The 20,990-nt window shown below is 41.6% G+C and overlaps 1 protein-coding gene across 1 annotated transcript; it reads right to left on the bottom strand.

The window, feature by feature from the left end:
* Nucleotides 1–1,429: 1,429 nt before the first annotated feature.
* On the bottom strand, nt 1,430–15,153 carry LOC123804133 (uncharacterized). The gene is made up of 6 exons (XM_087870847.1): nt 15,004–15,153; nt 14,438–14,489; nt 10,819–10,875; nt 8,097–8,223; nt 6,817–6,909; nt 1,430–4,423 (listed from the first exon to the last, which is right to left on the bottom strand). Exons 3-6 carry the CDS (start codon nt 10,831–10,833, stop codon nt 2,238–2,240), a joined length of 2,421 nt encoding a protein of 806 aa, XP_087726973.1. The 5' UTR covers nt 10,834–10,875; nt 14,438–14,489; nt 15,004–15,153; the 3' UTR covers nt 1,430–2,237.
* Nucleotides 15,154–20,990: the final 5,837 nt, after the last annotated feature.

Here is a 20,990-nt window from a genome sequence, read left to right as displayed (position 1 = left end):
AATATATCTGTCTCTGGATGACCATAGAAATTCTTTTAACGACTGATTTCCAGAGTTCTATTCCTTAGTTTTGGTCTCATATACCCCATGTTGACAGAATTTCTTACTGTAAGGGATGTGTTCTTATAAATTTTTAAAATTATAGTTTACTGTTGCTATAAAATAACAGTATTTTACTATAAAATTGATGTTTAATAAAAAATCTGAGTAAAATATTGAAAAATCCCTGAAAATCTTGTCACTTTATATAGGGTAGACATCCCTACACATGACTGGATGCATTAACACATTCATTCACACACATATACTTAAGGCATTTAATGTCCCTAAACTACTTTAAATTGTTAAATTCTTCTATCTTAAGTCTTGGCCATCATTTTAATGAATCTGTTATTGCATAAATTTATCAAAATATATTTATATAAATTCCTACGGATGAACACTTACTTCCACTTCTACAAAACTGAGTTAACAGCACTGATGTGCTACTGACCTCTTCTTCTTTTCTGTTTGAAAATCATAAATGCTTATTCTATCATCTCCAGATCAAAGGGATTCCACATTCTCTATTTTGATATATACTGACCAACTTCAAAAAGCAATTATTCGGGGCACCTGGATTAGTTAAGCGTCCAACTCTTGATGTCGGCTCCGGTCATGATCTCAGGGTTGTGGGATCAAACCCAGTGTCGGGCTCCACACTGAGGGTGGAGCCTGCTTGGGATCCTCTCTCTCAACAAACAAACAAAACTAAAAAGCCATTATTCAAGCCACTGCTAGAAAAAAAGCATGGAAGTCAGTCCTGCCCCACTAATCGATGTGTTTGATAAAATTAGCACATTCCAACAAATAATTTTTTCTTCTTTCTCAGGCTGGGGAGAGGAAAGAGTAATAGGGTAGAGAACTTGACAAAAGTAATCTATTCAAATAGCCTCTCTACCTAAGAAGTTTTTAAGATTTTATTCATTTACTTGTCAGAGAGAGAACACAAGCAGGGGGAGCAGCAGGCAGAGGGAGAAGCAGGCTCCAGACTGAGCAAGGAGCCTGATGCGGGGCTTGATCCCAGGACCCCGGGATCATGACCTGAGGCGAAGGCAGACGCTTAACCAACTGAGCCACCCAGGCATCCCTACCTAAGAAGTTTTGATGAAAGTAATGCTAAAACCCTTATTTAGCAGGCAATCACATTGAAGTCTGGATGGACATGTGGAGAATAAGAAACCAATGATCAATTCAACATTTACTAAGAAATGTTTGTCATCTGGGGGCGCCTGGGTGGCACAGTCGTTAAGCGTCTGCCTTCGGCTCAGGGCGTGATCCCAGCGTCTGGGATCGAGCCCCGCATCAGTCTCCTCTGCTGGGAGCCTGCTTCTTCCTCTCCCACTCCCTCTGCTTGTGTTCTCTCTCTCACTGGCTGTCTCTCTGTCAAATAAATAAATAAAATCTTAAAAAAAAAATGTTTGTCATAACTTTGACACTTAAACCCCTGCATGACATTCTTGAGAATAAAAATAAACAATGTAATGGCTTATTGTTGGATTAGCAATCAATTTTTCAGTCTATGCTGTCACAAAAGGTAACTATCTGGTATCCCACTGATCTTAGGCCATGTAAGTTCAAAGTCCAAGATGGTAAGCCCCAACTTGCTAGGAGGCTGGGAAAGACAGGAGCTCATCACAAGGCAATGCCAAATTCCTAGGACAGATGGCAGTACTGAGTAGTTTTCTGGCATTTCAACTCTGTCTCCCTGAATTCATTTTATTAAGGCTACGTTTAGGTTACCTGTTCTAAATACATATTTTTACAAAAATTTGGAGGTGATCTCAACACAATTTTCAAATATACATTTCCCCCATTTCTTAATTTAGTAAATATTAGAGTACCTCCCGAGTACCTGGCAATGTTCAGACTATGTAGATTCAGAACAAGTCTCTGCATTTACAGAGCTTACATTCTAATGAGCATTAATTTTAGTGTGTCTGTCATACTTTTATACAAGGCCTGATAAAACTCATCCTTTCCAAAGCCTCTCCCCTGAGTAGTATTTAACAAAGGTCAAAGTTCAAACTGCACCTTACTACGCCACTTACAAGCGTTCTCTTTTGTGTGGCCTCCTGACTATTGGGATATATTAAACTGTGGCTCAAACATTTGACTTTCGTGAAACAAATGATTTTTTTCTTTTGAACTTCATGATTGGAAGAATTCACAGGACACTTGGGTTTTCTTTTAAAAAATCATTTTATACAACTCTTTTCCTGTTTGGACTCTCTGATGTTCTTCTCACTCCTACTACTTTTATAGGATTTATCACCAGCATGGATTCTGTGATGAATGGTAAGATTTGATCGCCAGCTGAAGCTCTTACCACACGTCTCACACTTGTATGGTTTCTCCCCCGTGTGAACTCTCTGATGAGACTGTAGCTGTGAAGAGCGACTGAAGACCTTGCCACACACATCACATTTGTACGGTTTCTCTCCAGTGTGGACACTCTGATGAAGCTGAAGACTTGAGGCCTGACTGAAGTGCTTACCACACTCCCCACACTTGTAGGGTTTCTCTCCTGTGTGGACCCTCTGATGCATGTCAAGATTCAAGCTCCACTTGAAGCCCTTCCCACACTCCTCACATTTGTATGGCTTTTCTCCAGTGTGGACTTTCTGATGGGCTTGAAGGTGTGAACTGCGACCGAAACTCTTCCCACACTCCTCACATTTGAATGGTTTCTCTCCACTGTGGACTCTCTGGTGTGCCAGAAGATTTGACGCCTGCCTGAATACTTTCCCACACTCCTCACAATTATACGGTTTCTCTCCTGTGTGGATTCTGCAGTGAATTTTGAGATCTGCTCTACGACTGAATCCCTTCCCACACTCTTCACATTTGTACGGCTTCTCACCCGTATGGATCAGCTGGTGAATCTGAAGTCGGGAACTCTGATTGAAGCCCTGCCCACACTCCTCACACTTGTAAGGTTTCTCTACACTGTGTGCCTTCAGATGGATTTGAAGATATGAACTCTGACTGAAGCCCTTTCCGCATACCTCACATTTATAGGGTTTTTCCCCTGTGTGGACCACCAGATGAACTTGATAATGGGAGTTCCTCCTGAAGCTCTTCCCACACTCATCACATTTGTATGGTTTCTCTCCTGTGTGGACTCTCTGATGTGCTTGGAGATTTGAACTCAGAGTAAAGCCTTTACCACACACATTACATATGTAGGATTTCTCTCCAGTGTGAACACCCTGATGGGCCTGAAGACTTGAAGGCCGACTAAAGCCTTTACCACATTCCTCACATTTGTAGGGTTTTTCTCCTGTGTGGACCCTCTGATGAATGTATAGATTTGAGCTACAAATGAAGCCCTTCCCACACTCCTCACATTTGTATGGTTTCTCCCCCGTGTGGACTCTCTGATGGGATTGAAGATGTGAATTCCGACTGAAGCTTTTACCACATGCATCACATCTGAATGGTTTCTCCCCAGTGTGGACCCTCTGATGGTCCTGGAGATGAGAGGCCTGACTGAAGGCCCTCCCACACTCCTCACAATGGTAAGGTTTCTCTCCTGTGTGGACTTTGCAGTGAACAGTAAGTGCTGACCTACGACCAAAGCTTTTCCCACACTCCTCACATTTAAATGGCTTCTCTACCGTGTGGACTTTCTGATGGGTTTGCAGAAGTGAGCTCTGACCGAATTCCTTACCACACTCACCACAATTATGGCCTTTCCCTCCCACATGAGCTCTCTGATGAATACGAAGAACTGAGCTATAACGGAAGCCTTTTCCACACTCACTACAGGTATGAGACTTTGCTTTTGAGTGTAACTGCTGATGCAGATCAAAGGTGGAGAGATCACTGAAGGTTTTTTCACATTCATTACATCGGTAAGGTTTTTGTCCTGAGTGAGTCACGCTCTCGTGGTCAAGTGTTGAAATCTTCACGCTGTCTTTCTCATGATCATCGTCGCTGTGAGACTGGTCACTTCTGTGTATTCCATGATCTAGGTGATGTGAAATCCAACTGATGATATCAACATCCTGTTTACACTGACACAGGTGATTTTTCACAGAAATTTGCTGGTATCTGTTCTGATAAGTCTGTGACTCAGTCAAAGAAGTTCTCCTCCACGAGTCCTGGGCTCTCAAAATTGCAAAGTCTGAGTTTTCAGTACCACCAGGACCACCCACTTTACAATTTAGTATACAGTTCTCATCTGCAGAAATTTGAAGAGCGAGTCCTGCCCCAAGCTGGCAGGGGGAATCACCTTGTTTGTGAAGCTGAGAACTATTTATCATGGAGTTCTGACACCTGGATAGGTCATCTGCAATGTGTTGCCAGATATGCCAGCAGGAAAGCTCTTCATGTGGTCCTCTGTCTTGAACGGTCCTCAGCTCACTTTGATTGCTCCCTCCTACAGGGACAGAATTCAGAGATGCGGACAAGTGAAAACTTTGTTCGCAGAGTCAAGTCTATTTCTGTCACACTTAGGACACGGTAGCAGACATGAATGAACTTCAGGATGTTCAGCTTATCTTTTTCACCATATATGAAATACTCTGGCTTATATACGGATTGAAGCCAACCACTTAGCATGAATGAAATCCACCTTAAAACAAAATCACTGCCATCTGACACACGATTTACGTCATTTTTCAAAAATTACATGTCTTTCCCACCACAGTACAGTATCAATAAAGACAAGCATTTGCAGTGTTGACGGCTTTTAACAGCGCCTAGCAGTTAGTAGGTGTTCAAGAAATGCACGCACAGACGGATCCCAATCTGATGTCTGAGATTATCGAGAGTTCTAAATCCCAGTTTAAGTGTAAACAAGTCACAGTAGCAAAAGGGCTTTTACAAGTAAGGTATGTGAAATAGGGCAAGGATGGGAAAATGCTAAGAAGCTGAAAGGCTGCACCAGAGACAGCAGTATACCAAGGGGGTATTGAGGAGAAAATCAAGGGTGCTAAAGAAAGAAAAGCATGAGGACCTATACACTAGATCCTTCTGAGGCTTTTGTACTGTCTAAATGCAATCCACCTCTCCCCTCCGCCCCTGCCTCAAAAGGAGTCAAATGTAGAGGCCAGGGAAGAATGCTGTCTCTCTGAAAATAGTGTGGAAAATTTCTGGATCCAGATATCCTGGCCTTCAACCAGAATGGCGGGTTCAAAGTGCAGAATGCAATTTATTAGTGAGCTGGGAAATCAATTCCGTTGCTTATGATATTTAGAAGAAACAGACTAGGAACTATTAGGGAATCATCACAAGCAGGAAAGCTGTCATTATATGAAATGCCTTCGAAAGTCATGTATTTAAATCTATATGCAAACGCTATGTCTGAGGTAACGATGGAAGATCCATTTATGATTATATCCGTGCATTCTGGAAGAAGCGAATGGGATGCAGCTGGGCAAATCTTTTAAGGGAAAGGCTCACTCACAAGCTGGCTATTTTCTGAGACCTTCCACTCTCTGATATAAGAGATATGGAAGTTGAAGTTTTCCCTCCTCTGGGGGAGCTGCCTAAGAAGTGGACAGAAGAATCCTCTATCAAAAACCAAAATCTCCTCCCCAAATGAATATGCTCTGCTACTAAGGCAAAGTCACAGGGAAAGAAGGGTGTTCGATTTGGTTGTAACGACAGGGCTACACATTCTGTGCAGGTGTCTGTACGCGCTCGTGCGGGTCAACTTGTACAGAAAGGCAAACGCACGCACATACACCACAGGCAGCTGAGAAATCAGAATTAGGTTAAGAATTCACTTAAAGACAACAAGTATTTTGCAGTATCCCTTCTTCACATGGATCTGTTCACCACCTCTTAGCTATTTCTGTGGAGGGCAGGTTTTCCTATTAAGTCATTCTTTTCTCTTTTTTTTTAAGATTTTATTTATTTATTTGAGATACAGGAAGAGTGAGAGAAAGAGCACAAGCAGCAGAGGGAGAGGGAGAAGCGGGCTCCCCACTGAGCAGGGAGCCCAACGTGGGCCCAGGACCCGTGGATCATGACCTGAGCTGAAGGCAGACGCTTAACTGACTTGAGCCACCCAGGCGTCCCTAACTCATTCATTTCTTCAACAAATATTTACAGAGCCCCTGCCACGTACCGGGACTATTCTAAGCACTGAGGATAATGAACAATAAACGAAACAGACAAAATTCCCCCAATCTTGAAGATGACACTGCAGTGAGGAGACAAAGATAAAATAAACAAATAAAAATATGTGAGGCGATGATCACACAAAATAAGGCAGTGCACAGACAGTCAAGAGAGAATGGCATTTTCAACAGGGTCGTCAGAGCCCTCACATGGGATTAGAACTGAGTGACCTGAAAGAAGGAAAGAAGGGGCCTGAAGGGTTATAGGCAAGAGACTGTTCCAGGCAGAGAACAGGTGAAGGGCTCTGAGGCAGAAGCTTCCTCTGCAGGTCTGAGAACAATGTAGGCAGAAAAGATGGAGCAAGAGGAAAGACAGATGTATTCAGACAGGCCACGGGGGATGAACAGCAGACCACAGAGGACTCTCTAGAAGCTGCTTTACGTGGTTTTTATTCTAAGTAAAAGAAGCCATAAGAGAATTCTGAACAGAAGACCAACATAATCGGACTTAACGTTTTAAAGGATCCCTTGGGCTGCTACTTAAAGAACAGACTGCAGAAGGGTGGGAGTGGGCACCACTGCGAAGAGTGTCGCAATAATCCAGGAAAGAGGCTCGGCGCTTGGACACAGGCGACAGCACGCGGGTGGCGAGAAACAAGACAGATGGGCAGGTAACTGCGACAATGTACAGTCACTTCGTTCTTACCCACATTTCTCTCTATCTGGGTTGCTGTCTTCATCGACCAGAGCCTCTCTTCTCTTTCTATGTGCCATTTATCTCGTTTAAAGGGCTGATGTCCTGAGAACATGCAAAGTCACGAGTTAAAATGAATGTGCTACTTCCTTGGGAAGATTATCCTATTCTGCGAACTGCAAACAACAGTCTCTGAAGAGGCTGTCTTCCCTCCAGCCAAACCTTCTCCAATTCTCTTTGTATGTTCTTCATACAAACAATTCCTGTATTTTCATTGTAAGTAAAGCTTTGGGGAACGGATGGACAGACCTCGTTGGAGGTTTCTTCATCCTGTGTTTAGTGTCTAAAGAACCGTATGATGGAAACCAAGCTTTGGGGATACATGAGCTTACCAGCTTTTATACCAATGTAATGAAAGATGATATTCTTGTCACACTGTTAACAGAACATTCGCTTTCACCCAAAAAAGTAGGTGTTTCCTCCATGTTGATTTAATTATACGATGGATTAGGAGTAAAAACAACCCCGTGACTTTTGGACAGATTTATCAGTCTATAAAGTGAAGCCAACTTCAAAAAATGTATCCTCAAGATTTGTACTTATAGTTTCACAGGGGCCTCAACAAGTATATAAATCTGTTTTTGAATTACAACCATTAATTAAAATTGCAAGTAGGTATGTTAAAAAATAAATAAACAGAATGAACATGTTAGAGTTGAAATTTACCGGAAACCCGAGTTCCAACTGCATATTCAAGATATCAAAAGTCTGTTTTTTCAAACCTTTTTTTAATCATGACGAATTGAAGAAATAGCATGTATTTCATGACGCAACTACATACACAGAGATATGTATTATCTAAACAAAGTTTCAATGATCTATTTCTAACCCATGTCTGTTTTCACTAAATCTCCTCCCAGTGGCCCTCACGTACTCACGCAGTCAACCAGGTTTTGGCTGCAATGCGTCCTAAGCAGCTCTGATATTCTCTCCCCTGTTGATTTCATTCCAAACCACTCACAGAACTCAATCAGTTTTATAATTCACTAATGCGACAGGAGTGAAATCTGAACTCAAATAGACAGAGTACAGCAGTATACAGTCCATTTATAGTCCTTTACAAAAACCCAAATGAAAAAGACCTGAAGATCCTGTTCAGAAAGACCAGAAACATCCTGTGCTCCACCGGCATTAGCGAAGTCCAATCCCCAAACTCAGGGAACCATTTCAGGAGCCCTAACGCCTTAAAACCCCAAGGTGACAAAGATCCTCCACAGGGAGGCTGTCCTCACCCACGGAGACCAGGTTCCTGAAGTTTTCTAACATGACATCCTGGTACAGCTTCCTCTGGGCGGAGTCCAGCAGCCCCAGCTCCTCCTCCGTGAAGGCCACCGCCACGTCCTTGAATGTCACTGCCTCCTACAACAAACACATACAACCAAAATCTTATACCCAAGGTCCACTGCGAGAGGCAAGAGGATGGGTGGGAAGGTGCTCTGGCCCCTGAGCAATGTGTAGATTTCCCAGCCCTTCCTCTCTCCTGCTGATGCCACGTACTGATTTTCCTCAGTCTCATCAAAAGTGCTGCTATGGAAAGGAAAGCTTTGTCTATCTACCTGGCCCTCCCTGTAATATGCAAACTCCCTAGAATTCTAACAGCTGCATCTTAACCTAAAAAGGTTTTACTTTTTAATTAACCCTGCCAATTACCCCAGAAACAGTGAACACTTCAGCCCCAGCAGAATTTGATAGCACCTGCCTTCCTGCTGAAGTGGGAACCAGGTCAGGAGTAGCATTCTACCTGGAAATAAACCAAAGGGCATGGCAGGTCACTGAATGAGAAACTCTCTCTCCTCCTGTATCTGTCTTCACTTGAATACCATACTCTGACTCTAGATCTCCGGTTTCTGTGTGAATTTAAGCAGATGTCTTTTTCACAACCCCTTGTCTTTATATTTAAAATAAAGATAGGGGTGCCTGGGTGGCTCAGTTGGGTAAGTGTCTGCCTTCGGCTCAGGTCATGATCTCAGGGTCCTGGGATCGAGCCCTGTGTCGGGCTCCCTGCTTGGCAGGGAGCCTCCCTCTCCCTCTGCCCCTCCCCCTGCTTGTGCTTTCTCTCTCTCTCTTGCAAATAAATAAAGAAAATCTTTAAGAAATAAATAATTTTAAAAATGCACAAAGGAAAAAAAACAGTAAATAAAACACACATAGGGTTTGTGACTGAGGTATGGAGGAGACAGAATCTAGCTCTCGTAATTAGAAAGCTTCTAACAATATCTTTTCTTGTGAAGCTGAAGTCTGATCCTGACGCACTGTACCATATTTGATATCCTACCAAAAAACATCCAGTGCACCAGATATAAAACATACCCCTTCAATGTTGAGTACCTAATACATTGAGGACAAAAAAGGGCAGTAATTTCCAGAACGGTTTTTTCAGAAATAGGTTAAATCAGGAAAACTCTCGCTGTAGTGTTCCTAAAATAGTAAAAATCCTAAACTAAATGTCTATGAATAGAGAACAGTTTTAAAAATAGGTATACAAATTTGAAGAGAATATGATACAGCAATTAAAAACTGTGACACAGTGATGGGGCACCTGGCTGGCTCAGTCAGTTGAACATGTGACTCTTGATCTCAGGGTTGTAAGTTTGAGTCCCATGTTGGGTGTAGAGATTACTTTTAAAAAAAATAAATAGGGCGCCTGGGTAGCGCAGTCGTTAAGCGTCTGCCTTCGGCTCAGGGCGTGATCCTGGCGTGCCGGGATCGAGTCCCACATCAGGCTCCTGAGCTGGGAGCCTGCTTCTTCCTCTCTCACTCCCCTGCTGTGTTCCCTCTCTCACTGGCTGTCTCTCTGTCACATAAATAAATAAAATCTTTAAAAAAATAAAAATAAAAAATAAAATAAAAAATAAAAAAAATAAATAAAACCTTAAGAAAAATTGTTGCATAGTATTAAATGAAAAGAAAGGATTTAAGTTGTATGTAATGAGGTCGGGGAATCGACAAAACAGGTGAAAAGGAAAAAAAAGTACAAACTTCCAGTTATAAAATAAATCACGAGGAGGGAAAGTACAGCACAGGGAATATGATCAATAATATCACAGTAACTTCGTGCAGTGACAGACTGTAACCACACTTACCATGGTGAGCATTTTGCAACATATCTAATCGTCAAACCACGATGCCGTACGCCCAAAACTAGTATGTCAACTAGGCTTCCACGTAAAAAAATAAAACAAAATTAAAAAATAAAAAATAAGAAAATCAAAATAAAGGTATGAAAGATTTTTTTAAAAAATCTTAAAAGAAATAAAGCTGTATCTGTGTTATGAATACAAATACGCAGCTATGAATACATGTGATGAAGAGATTATGGAAATAGAGCATCTATTTGGAGGGGAAGTGGTAAAGTGCAAGACAGTTTCACTTCTATTAATTTTTCTCCTTTTACTTGTGAGATTAAAAAATGATGAAAGGAGAACACGAATTGCATGGAGCACTGGGTGTTACGTGCAAACAATGAATCATGGAACACTACAGCAAAAGCTAATGATGTACTGTATGGTGACTAACACAACATAATAAAATTTAAAAAAAATAAAAATAAAATAAAAAATAAAAAATGATGAAATAAAGGCTAACACCAAAACCAATTAAACTTAAAAGGCATAAAGAAAAAAGCACCTGACACACTCAACAAGTTCTCAGATGCATGCTCCTTAAAAGAGAAGGAGACTTGTGTCTAGTCTCTGAAGACTAAAATGACATTTTTAAAAAATTTTATTCATTTATTTGGAAGAGAGAGAGAGAGAACAAGCAGGGAGGGAGAGAGGAAGAGAGAGACAGAGAGAAGCAGACTCCCTGCTGAGCAGGGACGTGGGGCTCAACCTCAGGACCCGGAGATCAGGACCCAGAGATCACGACCCGAGCCAACAGATGCTTAACTGACTGAGCCCCCCAGGTGCCCCTAAAATGATATTTTTAACAGTAGGAAAGGCAAGCCTTACTCACCTTGAACACACTCATATTCTCTTTCCTTCTGGGCAAACAGAATCCTAGAAAGACAGACTGAGAAAGGAGAAAGAAGTCAATGGAAACTGGTCAAGTAAGTCATTAACCCGTGGGCCGGTGCCCTTGAACATGGCCTGATGAGCAGAACTCGGCATTATACCAGATACCCACCCAGACCCCTTTCAGTAGGAGTTCAAAGAACAACCTGCCTGAAAACATAAATGGCCCCATCCCAGTGTGCCTGTAGCTTCTGCAGTACTAATTCTTTCGAGCAGGGTATAAATGAGCCAACGGCAGTTAAGAGAAGGCTTCGGAGTCAATCTGTGTGGGCCGAAATCCTGGCTAGGCTGTTCACTAGCAGTGCCATCCCAGGCAGATGATTAGCGTCTCTTTGCCTCAGTTCTGTCATCTGCAAGTCGGGGAGAATAATGGTATCGACCTTATGGGACTGCTGTTAAGGCAGGAAGCTATCAGAGCACTGTCAGTTTCCTGTTTCTTTCCAACTGCAGAAATATAGTCTGCACAATGATATCCTATAGTTTGCAAGTATCCCTGTAAGCGCGCTTTCTACCAAGAGAATATTGTTAGAATCCACGGAGTTCACAGGCTGTTGCCCTACCGTGTGAGGGTCTCAGTGACTTCTCAAGATCTCTGGTTGTCTTCCTGATAATTAGTTACCTCAACAACAATATCTAAGTTGACATGGCCAACTTTTTATAAAAAGGCATTAAAAATAAGTGAAGTTTCTTTTTAAGCAGGAAGTGCACTTTTGACAGGTAGGCACGGAGGTAAAGAAAACTAAGCAAACCCGAGATTCTGCAACAACAAAACAATACGCTGACAGTCCATACCTAAGTTAACTAAAAAAGACAGGCATCCGAGTTGTAAACGTATTGTTATAAATAAAGGAATGTATAAGAAACAGGTGAGAAGAGAAAGTTCCCCCGATGGCAGAAGGCAAACAAAAAAATGTAGAATGAGAGATAGTCAGAAAATCATCAATGGATGCTAAAAAAAAAAAAAAAAAAAAAAAGGCGCAAGTTTGGGAAGAAATAAGATAGTCACATAGTCTCAAATATTAACTGCAAAAGGAAAAACAGGAACCTAGCAGACACCTTACCCAAGAAAACAAAGTTGAAACCAGCAACCGGAACCCACAAACAGACACGTGCTTCCCATCATGCACCGAGAAGGTGGCCTTACCACTTCCTTCTGCAGCGTCCCTGCTAACGCATAGCCTGAACCTAGTCGTAAACAAATATCAGATAAACCAAAACAAGAGGGACATTCTACAAACTAATTTGCCAATATTCTTCACAAAATCATGAGCTACATAAATAAAGTCTGAGGAATCATTCTATTTTTTTGTTTTGTTTTAAGTCATCTTTATATCCAATGGGAGCTCAAACTCATGACCCGGAGATCAAGAGTCGCATGGTCTACCAAATGGACCGGCCAAGTGCTCCGGAATCATTCTAGATTAAAGGAGATTAACGAAATAAAAACTACGCTCAATGCATATCACAGGACTGAACCCCGAACTAGAAAAAGAAAACTGCTCTCAGAGACTTTATTGGGGAAAATGGAAAAACTGAATATGGGCTGTGGATTAGGTAACAATGTGTTATCACTGTAATTAATTCCATTTTGGTCAGTCTCTCGCTTGCTCTCAAATGGTTCAGCAAAAAAACAAAAACAATATACAAGTATGATAAAGCTGTGAAAGAGACCCCAAAAAACGGCTCTGGAAGCTAGCAGCAGCAACAGCTAGAACTTGGTGTTTCCCACTCAGCAGCGAGAATCTGACAGGGCCACTCAGTCTCAGTGATGGCGATGAAGAAGAAAAGGACAAGACAGGGGCGCTTGGGTGGCTCAGTTGTTAAGTGTCTGCCTTCGGCTCAGGGCGTGATCCCGGGGTCCTGGGATCGAACCCCACATCGGGCTCCCTGACCCGCTGGGAAGCCTGCTTCTTCCTCTCCCACTCCCCCTGTTTGTGTTCCCTATCTCGCTGGCTGTCTCTCTGTCAAATAAATAAATAATATCTTAAAAAAGAAAAGAAAAGAAAAGGACAAGACACTCCCCGTAACACAGAGACAATGACATTCCACAATGACCCCCCCAAAAAATTTAAAAAGCCAAGAACTGCCCCCCGCAACATGAGTGACTATTAACAGTGACAACTGAAGTCTCATTTTGTTTCTCCCACCTACTAGATAAAAACTATTACAATAGTCATCAACTGGCTTCTGGACAGCATGCAAACCAGAACAAACCCTCACTGCTTAAAACTCCCCAACTCAGCTAATGCAAGCCAAAACCCTATAAGCAGCCCCACCTAAAGCCTCTGAGACACCTGGGCGTGTGGGCTTTGCTTCAGCAAGCTGAAACAAACTTAACTCTTTGATTACAGGTATGTTCCCGGTGGGCTTTGGCAGACGGTCACTAACAGAGAAAACAGGCCAAACATAAGTAACTGATGAGCACTAGGGTAGCTCAGTTGGTTAAGCATCTGACTCCTTTTTTTTTTAGATTTGAGAAAGAGAGCAAGTGTGCGTGCACAGGGGGAAGGGCAGAGGGAGAGAGAGAATCCTCAAGCAGATGCCCCACTGAGTGCGGAGCCCGATGCAGGGCTTGATCCCAGGACCCTGAGATTCCCCTGAGGGAAAAAAATCTATCCAGCTCAGTTTTATCTGTGACACCCAGCAAAGTCAATTTTCTAGGTCTGTTTCCAGACAAGAGACCTTCCCGAGTCTCTCGAATTTTCACGTTCACAGGAATCTCCCTAGGATCTTGCTGGAATGCAGATTCCTGGGCCCCACAAGCAGAAAGTCTGAATCAGAATGTCTCAGAAGGGACTCAAGGATGAGCATTTCTATCGGAGTGATGCCAATGCCACTGGCTTGAGGACCACAATTTAAGCAGCACTGCAGTGGTACCATCGGGCCCAAAGAAAGCAGCCTCAACTCAACAGAAATCCACACACAGAGTAACCAGACAAAAAGGCTAAAATGTTATCGTTACAGTCCAAGGTTATGGGTAATTAACGTTTTTATTTATATATTTCTGTATATTCCATAAACATTAGATATAAATATTATTTGAAACAAATGACATAGATCAGAAAGCTAATTTAAAGTAGGAAAAACGGGTGCCTGGGTGGCTCAGTCAGTTAAGCATCAGACTCTTGGTTTCCACTTAGGTCATGATTTCCGGGTCATGGGATCCAGGCCCGTGTAGGGCTCCACAGTGGGGAGTCTGCTTGAGATTCTCTTCCTCTCCCTCTGCTTCTGCCCCTCCCCAGCTCGTGCTCTCTAAATAAAATAAATATTTTAAAAGATAAAATAAAGTAGGAAAAGCAGCAGTACCACTTAACAGAGCCACTGTGTGATGGAAGTGTGTTCATTTGTGTAAAGCTTTTAGAATGGAACTTAGCCATGGAACATTGCATCAAGAACTGGGGATGTACTGTATGGTGACTAATATAACAAAACAAATATTATAAATAAAAAAAAAGAATGGAATTTAGCAACTAAGGCTCAGCTATAATCGTTTCTCAAGGGCGTGTCCCACACATTCTCCAATTTATGTGACTATCTTAGTAATGCCAAGTCCTACTCACGTGGAGCTCTGACGCCTCCTCCTCCGTGCAGTGCTTTTTTGAGAAGTCAGGGCTGGGGAGGAAAGGAGGTGGTGAAATACCAGGTTTGTGTTTCCATTCCCAAGAAATCACATTCCCCAGTACCAGCTAGAAGCAACTCTCTCCTTGCAAAAAAAGGTCAGGAGACCAGGACAACTGAGCTTCCTGAACTCACAGCACCTCCCTGAGAAATGGGCGCTTCTCGGATAATTGCAGTAGTATTAATAATAGTCTCCGGCCAGGCAGTTCTAAACCTTTTACTTGTACTATCTCATTTCTTTCCTCACAGCGCTGGATTAAGAAGGTATTTTTACTTCCCTTTTACAGAACAGCAAACCAAGACACAGAGGAATTAAGTAACCCACCCAATGCGATACCATATGAAGACCACTAACTCGCAGGTGGGGAGTCGGGACAAGGGTGCAGAGAGGCCGGGAGATCCTCAAACCCGGAGAAGCACAACCAGAGCCCGCCCCATCCCGGGCAGGTCCCCAGAGCTAAGAAGCTCCGCCCAGGGGGACGCAAATCGCCACCCTCGGCCATCAAACCTCAGTTTTTAGCCGCTCTTCCTCTTTCTCCCCAAACGAAAGGCTGGTGGCTGCGGGACCCAAGTCCGTCTTCGGGGGAAGTTTGAATGGGTCGCGGACAGCGGACCCCAAACCCTATAATCAGGGAAAAGATGGCTGCTACGGCGTCCTTCTGGGGCGGAAGTGCCGGCCACTAACGGGCACTCCTGGACTACACTTCCCAGAATTCCCGTGCACCACGGTCTTCAATGGAAGTACCTGCGACTACACGGAGCTACTGGACTACACTTCCCAGAATCCCGCAGCGGGGTTGCCGGGGGGAAGGTTTACAGACCCGCCTCACGGTAGCTGCGGGCTGTGACTACTAGGAGCTCTGGGCTGCGGGTTCCAGACCGCCTGGGGCGGGGAGCTATAGGCAACAGCGGCGCCCTCCCTGTTACCCTTCACCAACCGTGGGACCGGAAAAGACAAAGCTGTTTTATTCCCTACACTTGGAATACTTTGTATTAATTTGGCTAATTGCCCCAGCAACATTGAAACCTATAACTCAATGGAAAAGTAATTACGGGACTCTTGTGTCTTTTTTCTGTTTTTGTGTTCCAAGTTCTTCTGGGAAATCATCCTCCAAGAACCATGCCTGGCTTAATACAACATGGCACACACTGAGTCTGTACTTTACATTAGGGTTCACTCTTGGTTCTGTACATTTTCTGGACTTGGACAAATGGATAAAGGCATGGATCCACCCTTATTGTATCATAGAGAGTAGTTACACTGACCTACAGATCCTCTCTTCTCCACCTATTCATCCCGCCCCTCTAACCCTTGGCAACCACTGATCTTTTTACTGTGTCCATACTTTTGCCTTTTCAAGAATGTTGTATAGTTGGAATCATACTTTTCAGTTTGGCTTCTTTCACTTAGTAATATGCATTTACGTCTTCTCCATATCATTTCATGGCTTAATAGCTCATTTCTTTTTAGCACCAAATAATATTCCATTGTGTGGATGTACCACAGTTAATATATATCTATTCACCTACTGGAGGACAAAGATCTCAATATTCCCCAAAATGATCTATAGTATCAATCAAACCCTAATAACAATATCAGCATTTCCCCCTGGAAATTGCTACGGTGATTATAAACATTATGTGGAAAATAAAAGAGCTAAGAAGAGTTGGAACAATCTGGAATAAGAATGAAAGGGGAAATTTATGTTAATAGACACTAAATCTTATTAAAAATCTACAAAATAAGAGAGTCTGGAGTTTGCTCAGGGATAGACAAGTGAAGAGAATAGAGATCAAAATCTATATCAAAACAGACATTATACCTTGATGTGTATAAACACTGCAACCGAGAGGGTAAAGATGTCTTGCTACATGTAATTTCTATATATGGTTCTTGGTCCGCTGGATACCTCTATGGGAAAAAAACACACTGGTCATTACCTCATAGGATGTAAGAATAAAAATTCCATAATATAATAAAAATATTATTATTAAAAAAAGAAATTGGTAAACATACAAATAAAGCTCTCAATATTTTAGAAGACCAAAAAAAAAAAAGAATAAAAATTCCAGAAAATCTGCAGATTTAAATTTGAAGAGTAAACAATGATAATGTAGGGGAAAACAACAGAACAGTTTTTTCATGTTGGAGTAGGAAGAATTTCTTTTAAGTAGGAAGAATTTCTTAAACAATACCAAAAAATGCACACAATGTGAAAGAAAAAATTGAAAAATAGTACTATTTTAAAGTTAAGAAATACTATTAATTAAAACACATGCTAATAGAAACAAAATGGCAAAAAGTGAGAGATATTTTCAAAACATATATGGGACAAAAGACTCTTTTGTAAAATATGTCTTCAAATCAATAAGAAAGACAGGCACCCCAACATAAAACATGGACAAAAGACTTTAGTAAACAACTCAGGAAAGAGGATGTCGAAATAGCCAGTAATCATGAAAAAGTACTAAACTCCATATCATAAGGGAAATTCAAATTAAAGTGTTATGAGTACCAGCACCTTCTGATCAGAAAGGCTAAAATTTACAATACTGAAAAAAACAAATGGGAAAAGATGCCAATGCTCGCATATCACTAGTGAGAGTGTAAATTGGTATAACCACTTTGAAATACTGTTTGGAAGTATCTACTAAAGATAAACATATACCCTGTAATGCTTTGGTCCCACCCATATAAATATTCCTCAAATAGATGTATCATACATTAAGTACAAGACACATTTTAGACTGTTTGTGTCAATACTGTGATACCCCAGAATTGGAAATTACCCAATATCCATCAACAATAGAATGGTTTACAGTATGTTTACACACTGCAAACACATCCACCAATGAAAGTAAAACAAAGTTCTCTGTTCCCAACAATATGTTGATAAACATCATGGCATCATGTCGAGCGAATGAAGCCAGACATAGAATACATACTGTTTTTTGTACATAGTGTATGACTCCATTTATATAAAGTCCAAAATAGGCTAAATGAATCTACGCTATTATGAGTTAGTGGCAAAAAGGAAATAAATGGAATGAGCCAAGAGGGGTGTTTCTAAGATGCTGGGTTTGTCCTGGTCCTCCAAGAAGTGGACGCCAAGATGCTAAGCAAGACTTTTAATGAACAAATATCTTGTTAGTCGGGGGGCCTGCGTGGCTCAGTTGGTTAAGTGTCTGACTTCGGCTCAGGTCATGATCCCCAGGGTCCTGGGATCGGGCCTTGTATCGGGCTCCCTGCTCAGTGGGGAGTCTCCTTCTCCATCTGCCTCTCCCCACCCCAGCTCGTGCTCTCTCTCCCCCTCTCTAGCAAAAATAAAAATCTTTTTTTAAAAACGCACAAATATTTTATTAGGGTTAACATCTGTGAGAGCTTGGGGAGGGGGCTGTCAGAACCATCGGATCATGGTACGAGTCTGACCCTGAGTGAAGGAATTTTGGAAGAAAGATTTGGTGATCATCCTATACTTCCTTGTAATATAAGTAAAGTTCTTCAAAGCTGTCAGAGTCCCTGAAAAAAAAAGTCATTGGATAGGGAAGTTCCAACCTCCAAGAATGGGCCCATCTTAGGATTCTTATTGTGTTGACTGGGAGCAATCATGGTAAGACTGGCCTCCATGCAAACGTGTAGCGGGTTTTACAACACAGCTGCAGGAGCCTTAGGCAGTTATGCTCTCTGCAGTCAGGTAATTGTGAAGCAGAAAACTGTCTTGTCAATTGGGTTTATCTGATATTCTTTCATGACTAGAGTTGATTGTGTATTTTTTGGGCAGTAAAAATAGTGAAGCCACATCGTATCAGGAAACCTACAATGTTGGTTTGTTCTATTACCAATGATATGAACATCTTGGCTAAGAGGGTAGTCACCAGATTTCTCCATAATACACCTACTGTATTTCCTTTTATAATTAATAACACTGTATGGAGGGATATTTTTAGTTGTGCAGCATCCATCCTATTTCTCAGTAACTTTAAACCAGTAAGCCATACCTGCAGTCTTATGGGTTGTGAGGACAACTCTTTTTTTTTTTTTCATGTACTGAGTTTTCTGTTACAAATTCCCTGACAACCTAGTACGGTATCTTATGACAGCAAAAACAAAAACAAAAACAACCATAACCAAACCAAACCAAAACGAAGGCACTGGGTTTTGATGTTATGTGTGCAGAAAAGTTTAACATAGAGCTGAGACTGCTATCCTTAGAGAGGCCTGCTTGCAAGGCTGGCTCTTGATCGGTGTCTGGGTACTTGAATTGCTCTGGAGGATTCCTAGCATTCCCTAAGAGTATCTCACAGTGCCTAAGCCCTTTGTGTAGTAACGTGGTTTATGCTGAATATCTATTTTCCTTCTGAGGGTCTCTAATTTGGGTACATGCCAGGCAGAGAATGCCTAAGGGACCAGCCCTCAATAAAAAGATCTAGGGCACTGAGTCTCTGATATGTCTCTCTGGTGACAGTTACACGTGTTGCGACAATTTAGTGCTGAAGGAACTTAGTACATTGTGATTCCATAAGAAGAGAACTCTGGGAAGCTTACACCTGATTTCCTCCAGACTTCATCCTTCCTACCTTCCCTCTTTGCTCATTTTACTTTGTATCCTGTCAGTGTTAGCAAATCAGTTCCAGTGTCCTGCCGGTACTCAGAGAGAATGAAAGAACATGTTAGTAGCCTTAGCAACCCCCAACACACCACCGAAATTGAGACGACACAAGCCTTGGTAAATACCTAGCATCCTATGAATGTGTGGTCCAGAAAATCAACTGTGGGAACCTGTCTCAACTAGATATAATTTGCTGAGTAAAGCCCTTTAACCAACTACAATGAAAGTCACCATTGTGTCTGACTATAGAACAGCCTCCAGACCCGCTCTTCACCTTTATTGGCTCCACATCCAGGGGGTGAATTGCTATTTTTTTATGTTCTTTCTTCACGCACACCACTTCAGAAAGGAATCCTTTTTTTTTTTTTTTTAAATGCCTCCACAATGTATGTATTTTGCTTCTAGCTCCAGGATTTGCCCCCTCCCTGTTATGGATTTATACTAAAAGCACAGCCTGCATTAATCACAAAGATACAATTGTTAAAACTTATCAAGTTATTTGTGTATGTGAAACAATCAGAGAAGTTCTTGGTTTTGAAATGGGCTTCCAGAGCTCATTCCTTAATTTTGATCTTTTTTTGCCATACGATAATATAGAACACTCGTAACGGCTTAACTTCAAGGGATAGTTATCTGGTACTCGCCTTAATTCTATTACAGTAATTTACTGCTTTGGTAATGTTCCATATTCAATGAAAAACTGAAACATAGATGGAAAAACACCAGGGGCAGGGGAGAGAGGAATAAAAAATGGGGAAAGACCACAATATGCTCCTTGCCAAGGAAAACCAGTACGGAAGAGCATCCCTTTATACGTTCTCTTATACATATACACATGCATGCACACGGACTCACAGACTCACAAACATTTATGTTTGATTAGGCTATGAAGGCTACAGTCTATGATTTTTCAAAGCCTGTATTATGTATTTCTCCTGTCATTACAGGTATCTGCCATAATCTTAAAGGCTTCAAGTTATTACAGGAATATACCAAAACTCAAATTCCTACATACGCACACTTATTCCCATTTACAAAAACTCTGACATCATCAATATGGTGCTCATCTTTTTGGTGTTTGAATCTCATCATCTTAACTTTTGATTATCTGATTTCCAAATCAAATCAATGTATAACCTGTACTGACACATACTCCATTCCCAGGACCATGCTTCAGTGCTGCCGCTAGGGGAAAAGCATAATTTAAGTATCAATCTCGCCTCAGAAATACGTTTGATAACACTGATATCAAATACATTTGATAAAAAAATTTGGGGGGTATTCCTTTCATGGGTGTGGAGGATAAGGTATAGACCCTATGTGAGATGTTTTAATAAATACTACAGGAATTAAAAGCAAACATTTTGAGTTGGGATGGAAATGCAGTTAGAAATCACCAATTCAAGGTTAAGGAAACTCTTATTGGTAACTACTTATGACACTTTCAAAGTGTTATAGTAAATTCCTGCCTTCACACTGATAGATTTAAAAGATTAGTTGTGTGAAATGCAGTCCAGTCCTTGCAAAGTTGAAAAGAAAAAACAACTTTTCAGTCTGTACTGTCAGAAAAATTACAAAAATTACACAGTGTACACTGTATACAATCCTTGGAAAACCAGACAGGGGCCCAGGTAAGAACCGAACTTGAGAACAGAGGCTGTGCGAGGAGAGGAACCAATTGTACTACAGTAATAACATTAACGTTGTGGATTGTAATATCAGGTGGTCTACATTTCAACAAATGTTCATTTCCCTGAATTAATTTTATTTTGCGGGTTTCTTCCTCTGGGTACAATTTTCCTATGTTTATTTAACATACAGGTAGTGAGCACATCTACAAGCACTAGTCAATGTTAAGGTTGTGTAGATTTTTTTTGAACTTTTA

The sequence above is a fragment of the Ursus americanus genome, chromosome 21 (assembly GCF_024610735.1).
Source record: "Ursus americanus isolate L20-20 chromosome 21, mUrsAme1.1.p, whole genome shotgun sequence".
NCBI classification, from domain to species: domain Eukaryota; kingdom Metazoa; phylum Chordata; class Mammalia; order Carnivora; family Ursidae; genus Ursus; species Ursus americanus.
The sequence above is the reverse complement of the archived record's forward strand: the minus strand, read 5'-3'. Positions and strand labels throughout refer to the sequence as shown.

Coding starts and splice junctions, on each gene's coding strand:
- LOC123804133 (XM_087870847.1), bottom strand. Junction 6,910..8,096: donor CAGGAACCTGGTCTCCGTGG/GTGAGGACAGCC, acceptor GCATGTTCTCAG/GACATCAGCCCTTTAAACGA. Junction 4,424..6,816: donor CCAGATAGAGAGAAATGTGG/GTAAGAACGAAG, acceptor CTGTCCCTGTAG/GAGGGAGCAATCAAAGTGAG.